The sequence below is a fragment of the Strigops habroptila genome, chromosome 11 (assembly GCF_004027225.2).
Source record: "Strigops habroptila isolate Jane chromosome 11, bStrHab1.2.pri, whole genome shotgun sequence".
Taxonomy (NCBI): Eukaryota; Metazoa; Chordata; class Aves; order Psittaciformes; family Psittacidae; genus Strigops; species Strigops habroptila.
In genome coordinates, this window is record NC_046360.1 from 10,437,137 (window position 1) to 10,456,179 (window position 19,043).

The 19,043-nt window shown below is 39.5% G+C and overlaps 1 protein-coding gene across 1 annotated transcript; it reads right to left on the minus strand.

The window, feature by feature from the left end:
- Window positions 1-460: 460 nt before the first annotated feature.
- On the minus strand, window positions 461-17,548 carry UPB1 (beta-ureidopropionase 1). The gene is made up of 10 exons (XM_030501443.1): window positions 17,402-17,548; window positions 16,582-16,753; window positions 14,980-15,067; window positions 14,168-14,262; window positions 12,775-12,936; window positions 8,648-8,817; window positions 5,423-5,504; window positions 4,531-4,573; window positions 3,283-3,437; window positions 461-1,068 (listed from the first exon to the last, which is right to left on the minus strand). The coding sequence occupies exons 1-10, from the start codon at window positions 17,500-17,502 to the stop codon at window positions 973-975; spliced, it is 1,164 nt and encodes a 387-aa protein (XP_030357303.1). The 5' UTR covers window positions 17,503-17,548; the 3' UTR covers window positions 461-972.
- Between the last annotated feature and the right edge of the window lie 1,495 nt (window positions 17,549-19,043).

Here is a 19,043-nt window from a genome sequence, read left to right on the forward strand (position 1 = left end):
ATCCCACTGTCCATGTCGCCGACAAAGATGTTGAACAAGACAGGTCCCAAAAGTGATCCCTGAGGGACACCACTTGTTACAGGTTTCCAACTGGACATCGAGCCATTTACCCCAACTCTGCGTGCAGCCATCGAGCCAGTTCTTTATCCACCGAGTGGTCCATCCATCAAATTGATGTCTCTCCAATTTAGAGACAAGGATGTCGTGCGGGACAGTGTCGAACGCTTTGCACAAGTCCAGGTAGATGACGTCAGCTGCTCTGCCCCTGTGCATCAGTTCCATGGCCCCGTCATCGAAGGCCACCAAATTGGTCAGGCAGGATTTCCCCTTAGTGAAGCCATGTTGGCTGTCACCAACCACCTCGTTGTTTTTCATGTGCCTTGGCATGCTTTCCAGAACCAAAGTGGTCTTGCTTTGCAGTACCCACAGATCTTCAAACAACTAGGATGCGTTTGGGACATTACTTAAGTCTAACAGAACTTTATTAAATAGTTTGTAATTAAAAGAAAAGACAGATTAAAATAATTGATGCCTTCTTTCTCCCTAAATTATACTTTTGGGTAGAGGATAAAGAACTGGAACACAGAAATGAATAGACACACGATGCAAAGCTTATGTAAAAATTCTTACGTCCTCTGAACGCATCATTTCCATCAAACCGTATCACAGTAAACAGTACTGAATACATTTCATCATCATTTTATAGCAACATATTCCTACTGGATATATTCTCATAACAAACAAAAAGTTTGGACTCATCAGTGTAAATGAAAACAAACAAAAAAAAAAACCAAGAAAATACCCAAGACCAGAAACCAGAACCAAAGAAGCTATTTTTCAATCATTTTACTTAACAAAGGTTTGAATTCTATTACTTGAAAGTTGTTTACAGGAAATTAAAATTACAACATTAAAATAACAACTTGTGATCCACAGTAAGGCTATCATTCAATAGTACCTTTTTATTTGACATTAATGAGATGCTCTCTCTTTGATTATATTGGGTACAAAACAAGGCTGCACTGCTTCAGTGAGCTTGTCTGCATACATTTCATATCTACCAGTCATCTGGAAAAGAAAAATCAAAGCTTCAGTTCTTTTGGTGAGCTGTGGAAGTACTTCAGTAGAAAATATTTATATTCATCCCTTTTTTTTTTTTTTAAATGATGACATATTATTTATTTGCCCCCAAATGTAAAATCATAATTCACTCAAAATACAAGACGTCCAGTGTCTTAGCACAAACTAACATACTTTTCTAAAAGAACTCACATTGTGTTGCCTAAAACTATACTTCTACCCAAAAAAGAGCAGAAATACATTTCTACTCTGAAAAGTACAACTTCAAATTGAACACCTTCCTGTTTTGCAGCTCTCCTTCATTGACAGTCATGTCTGCTGACTAATTACTTAAGGCTATTTTGGTTATCCTGGATAGATGAAAGTTGAATGTGAAAGGTGGACCGACTTTCTTAGCATCAACAATCCTCTCTTTTAACTAAGTTAGGTCAATGAAGGCAAAGGAGTGTATCTGTAATTATCTTGTCATATTATGTCCTTGACATCTGATGAACTCATGCAAACTTACCGTTGGCAGCAATGTGCCACTGATGGTATTTGGGTTGCTCTTACTTTAGTCATTAATAATACAAAATATTGTCATTGCTTTGGGTGATACAATAAGTTAGGAGGCTGGAATACAGCATTTTCTGTAGTGCTATCACCCTCTTCTGAAGTGCACAATCTACAACACTGGCTCTGAGAGGAGTGAATTACTTCTTTCTTGCCAGAGTCTAATGAGGGCTACTTGTTTAACTATTTTCCTGCTGTAAGTTTAGCAAAGACATTCTACTTAACATCTCTTTCAGGCATCATCGAATGCAAATTGCAGATACTAGAGCAGGTTAAATAGGTTCCTGCTTGCTATCAAGGGTTTTATGCAGTGGATAACTGATGACTTCATACTTCCTCATTCCCCTCCTATCAAGCACTACCTCTGTCTTGGCCACAAATGGGAGGAAAAGGAAACAGATATCCCCTGTCACATGAACAAAAGCCACAGCTGTGCCTTATGTGCCAAAAGACCAACAATAGCAATCCACACCATCAACATAAAGCTAAGGTGCTGAAAACACAAGTCTTGAACACAACAAAAAAAAAGCAATTCTGTACAAAACAGCCAAAGGTCGGTGTTTTACTGTTTGTCTTTCCTAAGCAATACAATTGCTTTTGTTCAGACACCCCTACTACGCTGTTGTAAGCAATGCTTCCTGACACACTAAATCTCTACTCTGCTATAAGGGCTTCAGATTTCCATGGCAAAGCAAAACTAAACACCTGAGTTAAACAACAGTGGGAATCTCTCAGCACAATTTAATTCCACTACTACACAACCATCTACCCACTACACACATCTGTAAAACATATGTTTGTTAAAATAAATAAATAAAGTCCCATCATGCCACTAAACTAGTATCCAGTGTGGCACCCCACATAGCTTGTATTGGCACAATTGAAGGGTTAGCACATTGCAGTGCTGAGGTGGCAGTTTCTTAAACCAGCAATGCTGCTGGACAAATTAAATCAAATGACACCTTCAGGAAAGCTGATCCAAATGAGCTTTATCTCAGAATATAAAAAAATAGTAATAAATAAGTTTGTTAAAGCCATGTGGAAAAACTTGCAGCCATCTTAACTTGATTTAAGTAAATTCAAAAGCATGTTAGGATGCTTTAGAGATGAATGTACACAGTTCTCTGTGGCTTCAACATGTCCATAAATCCAGGGAACTAACAGTGCAAGAAGTTTCCATTCAGAAAGTTCTGAGAAGCATAAAGATTGTTGTGGGTTTGGGTTTTCACTGAATTTCACCTAAACTGACAAATAAGGCCGACAGGAATATAAAGATCCACCGTATTAGGTCAGATCAAAGGCCCATCTCAGTTCAGTGTAAATGCCCACACACCTTGCCTAAGGAAACCACATGCGCCTCCCTAGCAGTCTTCAGAGCTCCTGGCAATCCACCCCTAAGGACCAAGGCTAACCTTTTCATTTAAAAGCTATTGGCCTAGTTTCCCTGAATTTGGCTACTCCTTTTAGGAATCTGTTTATGCCTTCGGCCTCCAGAACATCCTGTTAAATTAGTTCAACAATTTAAGCCCTGGACTGTTAAATAACAACAACAAAGGCTGTCTTTTAACTATTGCAAGATCATAAAATTATTATGAAAGCTTGTTTGTTCTAATATCATATGTAAGTTTGTATCTTTATAAGCAGGCTTACCTTAAAATTCCATTTGTCACTGACTTGCCTGCAAAGATTCAGATCCATCTCTACCACCAGAAGTCCATCCCGACCACGAGAGAGTCCTGGTGTCCTGCTGCCATCTGGTGCAGCTACGTAACTTGAGCCATAAAAATAGCCCAAATCATGGTGTGCTTAAAGAGATTTTTAAAAAGCATGTAATGCCATCTGCAAATAAGTATACAACTTAACATGCAGTGCCCCATAAAACCGGGCTCGATTTCTTGTGGTTGCTCACTAGCTGTGCTTTAAGCAAGGCATCATCCTGAAGAGTCACAGCATGATCCTACGGTAACTGCAGTTTTGACCAGCAGTTACTGCCATGCACAGTACAGCTTTCACATATATTGAATTAACAGGAGAAAACTCCCTGCACTGCCTTCTAAACAATGTATGCCTTACCACTACTAAGTCTCTGAACTAAAAGGCTTTGCTTTCATTGGTTTTTATTTAGAATTTAAATGAATTCTAATTGTCAACTCATATATTTCCAAAACAGCTGACAAAGATGCACCCATTCCATTTTCAATACAAAGGCCAGAGGTGAAAACACTGGGATTTGAGGCACAGGAAAAATCCCAGTTGTGCCAAAAATCAGCCACATCTGTTGTACTACTAAGCGATGGATACCACAGACCCTTTTCATGCAGCTACTACAAACACTTAGCTCCAGCACTAGGTAAAAAGAGGCTCAGGCCCACTTCCAGATGAAGCCAGAAGCAGTCATTGCTGCCACAGGACAAATTACAGTGTTTCAACATACAAGCGAAGTACATACAAGCAAATCTCATGCTCCTCTTTGAGCATTCTCGTTAACTTCCAGCAAATCTGTGAAACAGGGCAAAATGGCTTGGCTGGGGATTTAGTCTAGGACTATTACTGTTTATAATCTTACAACTACACATAAGAAGTCATGCATGCAGTGACAACACGGGCTGATCTGTGGGATTTCAGTCTTCCAGTCCTACAACACTACATCGACTCCAACACTCTTAGTCCTCTGAAAATATACAGAAACCTTAGGCGTCAGCTTCTGGTGACCGCATACCGTGGTACCTTTAGTAAGAAGTGCTGCTTCTCTCCAGGTTATAAAACAGCAGTCTTAAGTATGACAGTTGCTGGCTACCATAGCTGTCATGGGATAGACACTTGTGGGAGAGCTATTGTTTCTTCAGACTTTCTAGTTAACGATTACTAGCAACTGCTGAATGTGATTTCTGAACATACCTTTTCCACCATCTCCAGAAGTAAATGCATTTTTGTAGTATTCCTGTGAAATAAGAAGAATCCGTAGGTGGCAGTATAATTCCATTTCACTCAAGAAATACTTGCTAGTCTTTCATATTTAATATGGAAGTTTATATAAATCTAGAAAGATTTTTTTCTGGCATACTATCATCACTGTCTAAAGGGAGCCATCAGAGGGGCCTAGTCTCTAAGATGAACAGGGTAGAAAGCAAGATCTTTTTGTATCACTGCCTGTCTTTCATATACTTTGGGGAACATGCTTCCTATCAGTTTCGCAAGTCTATCTTTAGAGGCAAAAGAGAAGACATTTAACCAAACACATCTTTGCAGATCACGAAAGAAGGTAAATGTATTCACATAATGGCAAGAACAAGTCTGCATTTTTGCAGGGAACCTTATAAAAGAACACACATTGAGGGTATCTGGACTAATCTGAAGGCAAGAATGACCTCTTATGCGCAATATTAATTTTTAACATAGAATTTCAGTGTTCATAAAGAGGTAGTATCTGTACAACAGTAAAGAATTGCATACCACTGCCTGGAGGATATATTTAATCTTCAGACGTTTTGGCTAAAAGAATACTGATTTCAACACAGAAACCAGGAGAACTAGCAAAAGGGAGGGTGCCTATTACAGAGAGCAATTCAAGAACAGGAAGCAGCTGCAACCAAAAAGTAGGCTGCCAGCAATAAGGCAGCTCTCAATCTCTTTATCATTGTTCATCTTCAAATTATATTATAAACAGTAATACAGTAGTTATACGGCAGAGGAATATATGCATTCCGGTGCTATTCAGTTCATTACCTTGAATTAACTCATGCTACAATGCCTAAATTATGAAATTAAATAACAAAATGAAGATACACACCATTCCTACCCTGTTGATGGGACACGTAAAACAGTGATTAGCTATGGCAGCATTTCTTGCTTCAATTGGCCACATTGACTCGCTGCAACACACAAAAGAGCAGGCAGGTATTCACCACTTGCTACTGCAGTGCTGAATTCAGACTGTGACTGTCTCGCACTACATTTTCTGACAAAAAAAGCCAAAGTTACCTACAAAGACTGATCTTGGTCTTACAACCACAATTATTTTTGCTCAAATACAAGTTTAAGAAATTCTACCTGGTAATCTGGTAAATATGGATTTATTATGGGGGAAAAAGAAAAAACTTAGCACAGCTCAAGATTTTCAAAGCAATTAAAGTGTAAAATGTTTTACTCTCTGAATTATGCAAAGGATTTACATGTGTGCTTTCATATCCCGTTAACTTTCAATATACCAAACACCACTCTGCAGCAAAGCTGCAAGATTCATACAAGTTGCATCCTTTTTTTCCCCAGACAGTTGAGGAGAGGCTTTTGTAGCAATGAAGGGGGGGAAGGTGGGAAGGGGCAGAAAGAAAGATGAATAACTGGGGGGGGGGGGGAAGAAGGAAAAAAGCTTCTTTTCCAAAGGAGATTTCAATTCTGACTGATGTTTAAGAAGTCTTCTTTTTGTTAGTTTTGACACACAAGGATCAGACTAGTTAATAGGATGCCTGGAAGTACTCTGAGCTCCAAAACAAAGGTGATATAATTTGTACACTCCTGTGACAGCTTGTACCTGCCAGATTCTGAATACCAAGACAAGGTTGCAAGCATCTGACTCATTAACCTCCCAATCAGACTCAAGAATCTTAAGAGCTGGGCACTGGACTGATTGCAAGGACTTGGTTTATTGCCTCTTCTCTCAACTGCTTTGAGTCTGGCAGCCAGCTTTTCTAAGAAAAAGCGATTTTACTGAAAAGCTCCAGAACATTACAATTTCACAGAAGAGAGACAGAAAAAAAAGGCTATAGCCAAGAAGCAACCTCAGAGACAGTTTTTACATCAAATACTCTTTCTGTAATAAAAATTTTATGCTTAAAAACAATTGAGTGAAAGCTACTGATTTGGAGAGCCTGAAGCACTGATGAAGTGCTGTGTGACAACAAGGTAATTTCTCTTTGCTTTCCTGTTAATGGGCTACAAGTGGACAAACGTCACAAATATTCCAATACTGACACAAATGACTCAAAAGCATTGCGTATTCAACTCTTTTCAAAGGACATTTCCCAACATTAACGAACATAAAATATCTTTTATACCACAAAATATTAAGGGCAGTTTGAATGACAGAATCTAACCTGCAGTTCTACCCTCCACGTTTGTAAATACATGGTTCTCTGCATCAGAACTGGCTGTAGGTATGAAAATTTTATGCCTCTAATCTATTTTTCACCATTTCTACCCTATTATGAATGCTCATCATCCTCAGAACTTTCTAGCTGGTCAGCAAAATAAAAAATGGATTAATATTCTATGACCATGAAAACTCCAAATTCACATTAAACATGTAAAGCAAAAGGCTTGGGGGAAGCTTGAAGAAACAGAAAATGGAATAAAAAGAAGATATTCCTCTTACATTTCTAACTCTGCTACTGTCTTGCATACCCAGTGAGCAAGTCTGTATTGCCTGAACATTTCATATGTTAAGGTTTACACAGCTGACACAAGAGAAATCTCTTCCTCTAGGTTTAAAGAAATAAAAATGAAAGTATGCTGCAATTAGTCCAAGCACACAAGCTTAGCTGAAGGGAGCGAGAAATGAGAAAGAATTTTTAGCATTATAAAAGATCAATATGGGGGGGGGAGGGCTGTTTTGTTGGTTTCTTTTCCTACTGGATATTATACTTGTATTGCAGTATCATCAGTAACAATGAAATATGCTCCTGATAACTTCCTAAAACTTATCTTTGAAGCTGGAAACTAAAAACCAGTTCAGCTGGCCTAAAACATGTTTTTTTTAACTCACAAAGGAAACGCTTTTGTTCCAAGGAACTCGCAAAGCCAGACTTCTCCCCCCATAACAAAACTAACCATTTATGCTGAAAAGAGTTAAAAATATTAATACTTAGAATTAAGCATAAATTACCATCACTTCCTCAGTTGTATATATGTAAACACCACACATGACTAAATTACTTTTCAAAGCCTACTGTACCAGGGAAAAGAACAAAAAAAATCCCCCCAAAACCCCTAACCAAAACAACAAGAAAACACACAGCTGTCCCATCGTGTGCTAAGCTGATGTGCAGACACATTCTGGAATCCCACATCTCAATTTATAAATAGTCTAATTTGAATTTTAAAGTATTGAGTAGAATAGCAAAGGCCAGAATACAGTGAGAATGAAAGGAAGGCATGGTGATTTTGTCCAGAGGAGTGGTGTAAAGAGCCACTGAGCCCATTTCTACCAGGCTTGTACCTAAAGAAAGCTCTCCTGCCAGCCCTGAAGCAATGCAGTTATTTTGCATCACCTTGTATCCCAAGCAATGCACAGCCTGTGTCAGACAATGCTTTGGAAGCATGGCACATTCAAATGTGACTGATGCTAATAAGAGGGAGAGAATATTCAAGATCTAATCCCCAAATTAATCATTATGGGCTAGCTAAGGAGCGTATTTTCTTAGTTCACTGAGCTAGTTTTCTTTTTGCTTTTAGGAAATCAAGTCAGTAGGGTGCAATTAATGTCAATCTGCAGAAGATTAATCTCAAGGGAAACAGTTTACACTAGTTCAGTCTGGTTCAAGAGGTCTGACAATCACAAAATTGCCAACAGTTAGAAAAAAATAGTTTCTGAGAAAAGTATTTCTCAGCTTGGCAATTTAACACCACAATTATTGGCTCCTAGGTGGCCAACACAAGCTGGCAAACTAAGCCTGAATGTAAATTACTATTGCCTGTCATAAAGCAAAAATATGACACAAATAATCTAAGTAAACTCTCATTAGTTTTCAGAACACCAGCTGGATGCTGGTTAACTCTGTCTCAGAGACAGAAGACCTGCAGATGTACAACTGAAGTTCTGGAAGAGAATCTGTGAGCAGACTGGTAGCCCAAAACTCCAGATGGAGAAGAACGCAGATTCCTTTGCGAAGGCAAAACAAAGAGGCTACACCTCCAGCTCCAAGACCTTAAGCAAGGTGGCCGTAAGGACCCAGCAAGGGACTTGGAGGTTCAGTTAACCCAGAAAGTGTGAAACAGCCTAAATCAGTTTGTATTTTACCTGAGCTTTCCAACAGTGGCTGAAGGGTTAAAGATGATCTCTGCTCCATTCATACTAAACATAAGCCAGTTCAGAGGGTGATGGCGCCCATAGCAGATATTCACAGCAATTGTTCCAAACTGGGTCTGAAACACAGGGTGTCCTGTATTTCCTTCCATGTAGTAGGTAGACTACAAACAAAAAAACAAGGCAGACTTCTTAAAAAAGTGAAAACTACCACCTTCAGCGTTGCTTTGACACTTGCAATTTCTGATTACCAGGTTCAAGTAATTAGGCCATGAGAGAGAACACCTTTCATTTAGTACACAGCTGCACTGTAATGGGTATATAGCAAAAAGTGGCCCTCTTCAGCTGCTGAGATCAAATTCAAGCCTCTTTCCCTTCACTCAGACTACACCTAAGCACTGCCTGGTTTTTACATAAATGCTTCTATCAATGCTAGAAACTTCTACAGCAGCTCAAGAGACATTCACAAATGCCCAAACTGTAGGCACCTCTCTTAGTACTTTCACCACGTGAGAAAATTTTCCAAAGACATTATGATCCTTTGATTCTGCTAAAAGACAGAGATGATGAACACTGTTTAAAGGACACGTTCATTCATTCCCTCACATTTCTTCAGGAACGCATTCATTCCTTTACATCCACCTGTTATGCAATGACATGCAGTAATTTTATGAATACTATAAGGAAATATCAGTGTATATCCAAGATTCATTATTTAAATTTCCTATATGGCTATTGCTCTGAACAAACAGAAGGCTTGAAATAACCACTAGGAAAATCACAGAGTAAAACTAGAGAACACTCCTCAAAGGAACTGAAGCCAACTGTTGGCTTAAAAGATCCCGTTTACCATATGCTGTGAACTTTAATCTTATCAAACATTTCTAAACAGTTAGAAATGCACTGGTTCCTACAAAAGGCACTGGTGAAGAGAATGTCAGGGCAGTTAACAGCTATCAGGAGAGACCAACATTCACAGAGGTGTTCTAAATGAAATGTACAGAAATGGTTCTTCCCAGATACAAGAAAAGGGTACGTGTGGCATCACTGACAGTTGCCTGCTCAGTGGCAGCCAAAAAGCCAAGAAAACCTGGGACATCAGCAGGAGGTGTACTAAAACGTAACAGAAAACATTGTTTTGCTGGTTTATACGAATTTGGTGTGCCCATGCCTTGAGTACTCCAGGCAATTCTACTGTCTGCATGTCAATAAGGATATACTAGAGATGGAATAAGCAAAGGCAGCGGAAGGGGATGGGGCAGCTCTCTTCTGAGGAACAACTAATAAGCCTCTTCAATCTGCAGATGGAAGGCTGATTGTGATATAATGAGTAAGATTTACAAAATTACAAAGGCAGTGGATAAGATGAATAAAGAAAGCCCAAAGCAGTAGCAGTAGTGTGTATTCACTAAAATTACACTCTTACAGCTATTTTCAACCAAAGTAACTTTTCTCGTGCAACAGGCAGTGTACTTCTGAAATGTGCTTCTTTGTGAAAACAGGTATTATCACCAGGCTCAGAAGGGATTAGACAAAGTCACTGACAAAAGACCCACAGATAAGAAATGAAATAGACAGGAACGTCACCCAACATCCCTAAAACAATGACTGTGGATACTGAGGGAGTACAAAAGTCGCAATGTGCAGACTTATTCCTGGTAGTCCCTTTTTGTGATGATCTCAAGAGACCAGAAAAGCAAGGTACACAATCCACCAGCTTGACCCAGTGGGGCAAGCCTCTTATCATATAAAGGTGTGTTCATAACCAATTCCCTTTTTATTGAAACTATCTGTCTATTGTAACAACCACTGCCATTAGTCTTGAAGGAAGCAGGCCTAAAGCAAGCGCAGCTGCAGCTGAGAAACAATCTAGGGCTTCATGTAAGTGCACAGGAATGGCATGATAGACGGGGGGGATTATCTTCTGCAACCAAGGACCAGAGGGTCAGTGTGCTCACTGAAAGTGACATGTCACATTTCTTATTCATTATCAGGTTTCATGAAATTGCACGGTCTCCTGGGCACTGATTTTGCCTCCATTCATGTCTGTAGAGAGCACATGGCGGGCACCCACAAAATCCTTTTTCAAAACAATTCTGCTAATTGACTATATTTCCATTTTTTTTCTTCTATTCTCAGTTTTCTTTTATTAAAATAGGAGAAGGAAAACAAGAATGCTGTTGCTTCAGGGAATTCATTAGTTCTTATTTATTGCCCATCAGAGGTCACAATCATCTCCACAGCAACAAACTGGTGTCTCAAGAAGGAGAGATTTTTGTTTATTTCTGTGCCTTACCACACATGGCTGAATAGGTCACAGACCAACCTCATTCCTCTTTCCATTTCATTCTTGCCAACTCAGCAAGGATGATTTTAACAAGGCTCCCTTCCCCACCTGTTCTACAGAGACAATCCACCAAAAAGCATTTCAAATGCAACACTTCTTTGGGCATTAACTTTGTTGACAAAGAAAACAACATTTAAGTAACAGAGACGAGCATAATCCTTCCTTGTAGTCTTAGTGGTTTCTAAAGTTCCTTTATCAGAATTGCTCTGCTCAGAAGAATGGACTTAATGCTTTGCTAACAAAACTAGCTAAAAAGACAATGCTGTTTTAGGTAAACACTACTTGTTTCTATAATGAGATAGGTACAACAAGAAATGTCAAATCATTATAGTATACCTGCAAGATATACAGATATTGTATTGTGGTAATTCTGACATTTAGGATTATAAGAATTCACTGCTTTTACAAATAATGCAAAATATTTTAATGAAACTCTACAAGAATATTTTTTTAGGTATGTTTCATTACAGTTTCATAGCTGGAAACAAGGAAGTTTCTTGCAATCTGTTGATGCTCCACAGAACACTAGGACATCATATTTCAGCAACAGAACAGGAATATATTTTTTGTTTGATTACACAAGGGACAAATCAAGAACGTGGAAAGTAACCAAAATTCATTTTTATTAGGTCTTGTATTTTATATGGGTTTGTTGGTTAGCTTTGCTAACTGAAAGACAGAGCTGATAAAATAATACTAAATAACAAAAATAATTGCTAAAGATAGGAGTCAACACTGGTGACTGACAGGCCTGTGCCAGAAATCCATTGTGTAGAAACCTATTAACAGCCTCCTCTGAAGAAACACAAACCAGTCTGATCAGATCTGGAAGCCCAGGTCAGAACTGCTAGTGGTCTTTGAACACGAAGTTTCAAGACACCAAAAAACTTTTTAAAATTAATAAAAATGCAGTTTGGATTCTGAAGCATCATCTTAGTGATTGGAGCATTTAGACAGGGAACAAAAGCAACTGCAGGTATATTGCAACCCCCAGTGCTTAGAAGCAATGCCTCTGTTAATAACTCACTTTAGCTGACAAGGAGAGATTCAGTTAGGTAAGACAATGTATTTTTAGAGCTTGGCTAATTTTTAATCCCCATCTTTCTTCTTGTGATAGTTCTATGGATGGATAAACACATTTCAGATCTACCAGTTTTCCTCTGATATTGCCTCTACTAACAGTTCAGCTTCTGAAGCTGATTCTGGAGGACAGCCTAAAAACTGCTTCAGTGGAAGTAACGTGATTAGTAAACAGAACAGGCCATAAACCAGCTATTCAGTCAGAAGAATAATGAATTAAGCGATTCTGCTCAAAGAAACATAAGCAAAGTAACTGTCATTTCCAAGACAACCTCACAAACAGAGATCAAGATCTTAATGCTTACACCTGAACCATGAAAAAATTGCCCTCCAAAGTAAAGTAAGTTCAACATGCACACATGCAAAAACTATCTAAGCCAATCATGCGCAACTAACACAGCAAAGTTGCGACTCTAAGAACTTCATTTTAAAGATCCTTGATACTTCTGTAGTTTCCATCAGGCCAAGGAAGAGTACCTAATAAAGATTCAGTGTTATTTGCCCTTTAAGTCATTACTCTCTGCTCCCGATAAATTAACTTACCGTAATTTCACCTGAAAAAAATCCAATTTAACACCTATTGAACCACATTTTCCAGAAATACATTCCATCTGCTGCCAACCTGACTCTGATAGAACACATGCTGAGACAAACAAAACTGCAAGGTAAGACTAGCTTGAGAATCACATCTTACCTCATTGAAATCTCCAACCCTTGGAATGTGATTTTTTCTACTTTTGCCAAGGACAGCTCCAGAACTAGAAATGACCACTGCAGTATTCCACAGAGTTCCCCCATGTGTTTCATCTCGCTCCAGGATTGGAGATATCACGACCATATTGTATTTCTTTGCCAGCTATACAAATGAACACAATTCTTCAATTATACACAAGCCTGCAGTATGTTCACATTTTGTTCATAAAGGCCAATTAAAAAGTTTTCATCTGGTCCATTACTCTGAGTGTTATCAAGGGCTAACGCTTAACTTGCACTTGCATGCCCACATCACCAGTTTCTTCAGCAAACATGGGTACATCACAGAGAGCCTTCCCCCTGAATCCTTCAACTAGAAATGCAAGGTACCAACAGGAAAAAGCATTCTAACAGCAATGGTCAAACTACAGAGCTGATGTCTATCTATTCACAGGCATGGGAGGAAACAGATCCCATCCCATTCTTCTGTCTGGTGGAAAACACCACAGCTAGCTGAAAACAGTTATTAAAACAAAAGTAAAATGTTAAACAACATAGATGTAAGTTGACAAATAGAGCAACTTCTGAGTGCCAGTTTACCAACATGTTGTCTTTTCCTTCAAATCACTTCTCTTTCACTTATCCACACTTCCCCAGCATCATTAATTCCACAGTGAGATGCAACATGTACTTGCCTAGATCAGACTAAAGACATTATGCTGTCTACAAAAAATTAATAAGGCAGTGTATATCTGGGCAAATTTGACATCAAAACAGTCTTCTGTTCTTTCAGCCACTTGTAAAATAATTGAAATTCCTTATTTAAAAAAAAAAAATTGTTAGAAAACAAAAATAAGCTCTGCCACCCTTGCAGCCAACAGTCTCTGGTAAAATAAGAGCCAGACGATAACAAATTTCCTTGGGTCCATAAAAAGTCTCCTACATTTGGCGTCATTTCACAGGGAGATGCAAAGATTTGTGGGAAAGTGTTCCCTCTTTGGAAAAGCCTGGCTATTCCCACACCTTTATACAACCACTGCTTAATGCTCAACTATTCTAGGCAAGAAAGAGCTTTTCCATTTAAATGGAAATTAAAAATATTTGTATGAAAAATGGTTCCTCCGTTGAAAATTCAGGAACAGTTAAAAGGGCAGTTTCAAATGCCTTCCATGCCAAAAGGTAGTCTATAAAGGCAAATAGTTTAAAAAATAAACATTGGGCACAGCTGTTGTCCATTTCTACTTCATTCACTATCATAATGTTTGTCAAGCAACTGAAAATTTTTATTATTTCATTTTCCTCAGTGGTACAAGACCAGTACACAAAGAAGAAATCCATGCTCATCAGTGGCAGGTATGGGCTGGGGCTGGAAGCTGGATGGGGGGATTTTTTACCTCTTGACAGAATTTTGTTGTTGGCCCATCCTCTGCTGACTCAGCAAATTCAGTCCAAGGAAGCTTCTCTCTTGTACAGAAAGCAAAGGGCATGGCTGGAAAACACCAATGCAAGACAAAATTGACAAGAATGTTCATGTCACTCAACAAATACACACTGCTTGCATCAATACAGACAAAAAAATAATTAAACACTAAAGAGGGATGCAACTGTTTTCCTTGTTTCAAGGCAAAAGCTAATTAAAAATACTCTAAACAAGGGCAAGGAGTTTTGGGCCTGCACAGAGCAAAACAGAAGAGAAAGAATGCACTTAGTGAAGCCTTACTGGAGGTAAAAATACAAAATATACTCCAGTCACTAGTGTACACTTTCTGTGAATAACCTGTTTTCACAAACATTTTATCAGCCGCCCGTTTGGTTTTTGCCTCTATTCAACCTCCAAGACTCCATCTTAATTAAAACTGAATTTTCTTACTATCTGTCCAGAAAAAAACCCAAACATTTTAGGAGGGGGAAAAAAAAAATAAGGAAAGGATCATGAAAGATGACCTGAAAAAGGAGCACATCTAGAAATATCACTGTTGCAGCACACACCAGTCTTCAATATAACAGACTTCACTACAGCATCTTCCACACAGTTCTGCCAACTAAGACTCTTTGGGTTTTCCTTTAGAAAGCAAATCAGTGAACTGTTCTACCTTGGAAGATCTCTGCTGTTTACTTGAAAAACATACTTCTAGTACAGGATATGTGTTAAAATAAAAGGAACTTGACCTCTGAAAATCTAGAAAGAATCACAGAAAATACTCACTCCAAGCCTCCTGGAAACAAACTATGTTGACCCCAGATTTCGCAGCTACTTCCACAATCTCCGCAATTCGTCTGTGCAGTGCAGCCACCTGATTGTGAGAAATGTCATGCTATAAAAAATGCTGTATGTTCGAAGTCACTTGTATATTAACAGCCTGGGTTTACAGGTTTTGTTCACACTGAATTTATCTTGTTTTATACTTAGTCTCATTGCTTTCGGGGGGGATAACTCAAGAAGTTATTTCTGAACACTGATAATAGAAAGAGTTAGGTTTTTAAAAGCATTTAGATGCTGAAAATAGAGAAAGCAATTCATTGGAATTCTAATTCTACGGTTACGACATTTATATATACGGCACCTCATTGCTTACTGATCTGCAAATAGCCAAAAATTGTAACAAAATCAGCAAAAAATATGTTGCTGCTCATTGTAAACAACCTACAGAATGATGTTAAGTAAATGCAAATTCAAAGTCAAATACTCAGAATCTTGAAATGTGACATAAGGACAGTATTTCCTTGGTTATCTCCAAATCCTGCTCACACGTATGGATCCTGGACACTCTCTGAGTTACAAACGCCAAGCTATTTACTAAATCCCTCTGTCATAAACCAAAGCAGATTATTGCTAAGAAAAAACATAAAAGCATTTATTAATTAGTCAGAAAATATTGTTTCAAAGTACTTTTTTCTTGAGTATTCTACTTAAATATAAGCATAGGTGTAGCCCTTTGCATTGATGCTTTCAGGTGTCAACAAAAAAGAAAGGGTCCAAGAAAAGTCAGCAGTGACCTATGAACTCAACAACTATACACTGATTTACAGAAATAGTTAACTAGTTATTTATAAGGTAAAACCATGAATTTAACTGGTAATCTTTCAACAGATGCCACAAAGAATCCACAAACTTGATCCATTTACCAAATTAATTATTTGCATCTGAGACAGGTAATCTTTCCAAAAGAAATTACTTCAGAAATACTCTGTCCTGTCACTGTATAAAACTACTACTCCAGGAGATTTTATAAATATGGTATTTTCTTTCAGTTTTTAAAAGCTACTTTGAGGAGGCTATTTCTCTACATGTGTCACCTCAGTGCTTTTGTGTCCAAGATGATAAGAGATGATGGTCATGTTGTAATAAGATTTCATTTACTGCTGTACAAAGAATAATGAACACAGCTTTATTAATCTGTGTTTACTCTAACAGATTTTCCTATAATGGAACATTTCTCAGTTAACACAAGAACTGCACCTGTGCTTTCTCTGGGTTGATTTTGGGTAAATGATTTTCTGTTTCATTTTAGAGGCAAAGGATTTTCATGTACAAAATCAGTGACTAAATATTTAGCTTTGGAAACACTGCAAACAGGGCGGGCAATTCACTAGGAGAATGCAACACAAGAGATGTATCTGAGAAACATTAAAACTGAATGTGTCATTTGATCTTAGAGTACGCTGTATTAAAATAGTGATGGGTCCCATATTGCCAGACAATCAGCAGACACTTCACAATGGCGTTTCTAACGTCAACCACTGTGTTATGTCTCAATCCAGCAGAGCATGAGTGACACACAAACAGCCCAGATCCCAGTTTGTGTACCTGGACTGACACTGCTGTGTCTGTGGGAAGTGCAATTTTATTCTGTATCAGTCCCACTCGAACGATACGTGGCCTTCTCAATTGCTCTGGTTCAGCATCAAATCCATAGCCCTGTAGCTCAAAATCTCTTTCCTGAGCTGCTGATAGAGCAGCAGCTGGCAAACTAAGTTTTCTGAATTGAACAGGAAACAAAAACATTTCAAGATGAGACGCAGTTAACTAAAAGGATCACAAATACTGTCTACCTCTCAGAAACACCCAAGTTCCCATGCCCCAAGCACAAGGGAAGCATCAGAAAGTAGCCAGGTCACGTGCAAATCTCACTGCTCTCCTCCATGACAGCAAACTCACAGTGTCCTCCTCTGTAACCATCAGTTCCAGACATGACTAATACCTTGCTACAGAAATCAAGGAGCATGTATGTACAAACCTTCATCTACCACCCCCAGATTATAAACATTTTCCCTCTAACATATTTTCCTCATGACAGATCCCCAGTTTTCCAGCTCCCTCACCCCAAACCGACCAGATCCCCCTCAGGTCTTTCACTCCAGTCAGCCACCTTCTCACACGACCTCTGTATCACCCAGATTCCCAAACTGGACTACCTCCTCAACTACCCCACTTACCTCACCACAACCACCGCAGTACCTACCCTTCTTTCTCCTTTCAGCCCAGCCCTGTGTCCTGCCAACCCATCCTCAAACTGACCCCCTTCCCTCATCCCGTGCTAGGCAGCCCCGCGGCGCCCAAAGGGCAGGAGGGAGTCGGGCCGGGACACACCACCCGCCGCGGGGGAGCGGGAAGCGAGGCAGCGCACCTTGCCTCGCCCCCGTAGAGGATCCGCTTCACCTCGGCGAGCTCCTCGGGCGGGATGTGCCGCTCCAGGCACGACTCCACCGACTCCAGGGTTCCGGCCATGGCGGGGCGCGGAACAGGATGAGCCGGGGCGAGGCGAGGCGCGCCAAAGGCTGGGCACGGCTGACCGTTACCCCCGGGCGGCCCTCATGGGGACACGCCCCTCTCCCCTCAGCGGGTTTGGCGGGCGGCAGCGCCGGTTCCGAGTCGTTGTCGCAAGGGCTGGTTGGGTTGTGGGGCCTGAGGTGCCCCAGAGAGTGAAAGAGGCACCGATGTGGCCGTGCCCCACTAACTTGCTACTTCTGGGGCAACTCCCCAGCCTCCGAAGTAACTCGTCTAAAAGCAGAACATCTTTTGGAGCTTTTTGTAACGGTACCATTCAACAAAAAGGCTTAGAAACTGGAGGTCATAAAATGGAAATGGTTTGCACAGGTATGTGTGTGCCCATTTTAGTTGCAATAAGACTCTGAACAGGAGGCAGAACTAACAAATAATTTTGTCTTCAACATGGTTTTGAGGCCCAATATAGTTCGACATTAATTCTAAAACCAAAGTTAATGTCAGACAAAGGACTGAACAAATTACAACCTTGATGTGGGGCTAAACAAAGTGCATCTAAATAAAGGATATTTGCTTCTGCAAGTACCAAGTGGACACCCTGTTAAACCAGTTACTTCCACTGAACTACTGTCTATGCCTTCTGCTTCAAAATGCAACTAGAATTCACAACATGGTAACTGGTTTTCTCATTTCTCATGAAGCACTGACTCCAGGGATGGCTACACACATCTAAATATATGACACTGAGTTTAAGCACTGCTTTTTGTATCTTCTGGAGGATGTAACAACATTCAGCACTTGCCATTTGCAGTTGTTCGGTATTTTGAGTTAAACATTAAGCCTTTTAGGCTAAATAAATTAAAAAGTCAGGGAGGGAGTGTCTAATATTTAACTTCAAACAGAAAGAGTCCAAGGATAGCCTGGTTTCATCAAGGCATCACTCTTTCGCTCTAATCCACCCTTTTTAACCCAAAAAGCCACAGCAATGCTCTGTATGCCCAGTGGACCATGATAAACGCACTGCTCTGCTGCTTTGCTAGGGGCAGGAACTCCTTGGAGTAACTCCTAAAGTGCTGTCTAAAGGAGTTAGTCTTCTATTGGGAAAATCCTTTAATCTTTGGGGGAATTTTGAAGATAAGCTGAGAATATGTTATAAAGCAAAAAATGGTGAATAATAATAAGAAAAATACCCCATCATCTGAAAGGAAGGAACTTTTAAAAAGTCCGGATAGGTAGTACATTGTTTAAGTATTTGCCCTGTACTCACAGGTGCAGCATCTCCTTGTTCATGACCAAGGACCTAAAAACCTGTTCCTAGGAATTATCTTACTTTTCCAATCACAGTTCTGAAGGGCAGTAATAAGCAGTGACTGATACTTAGATAATATTTATCATCTGATGATCCTGATTTGTTTTAATTGCCAATTTTAAAGGTATGTAAAGGTAAGACTTTGAGCCATTCATGGCTAGCAGATCTTTAAACATTGCAGAATGGGAGATCAATGCAAAAAATCAGCTGACAATACAGAAGGGAAATCAGGAGA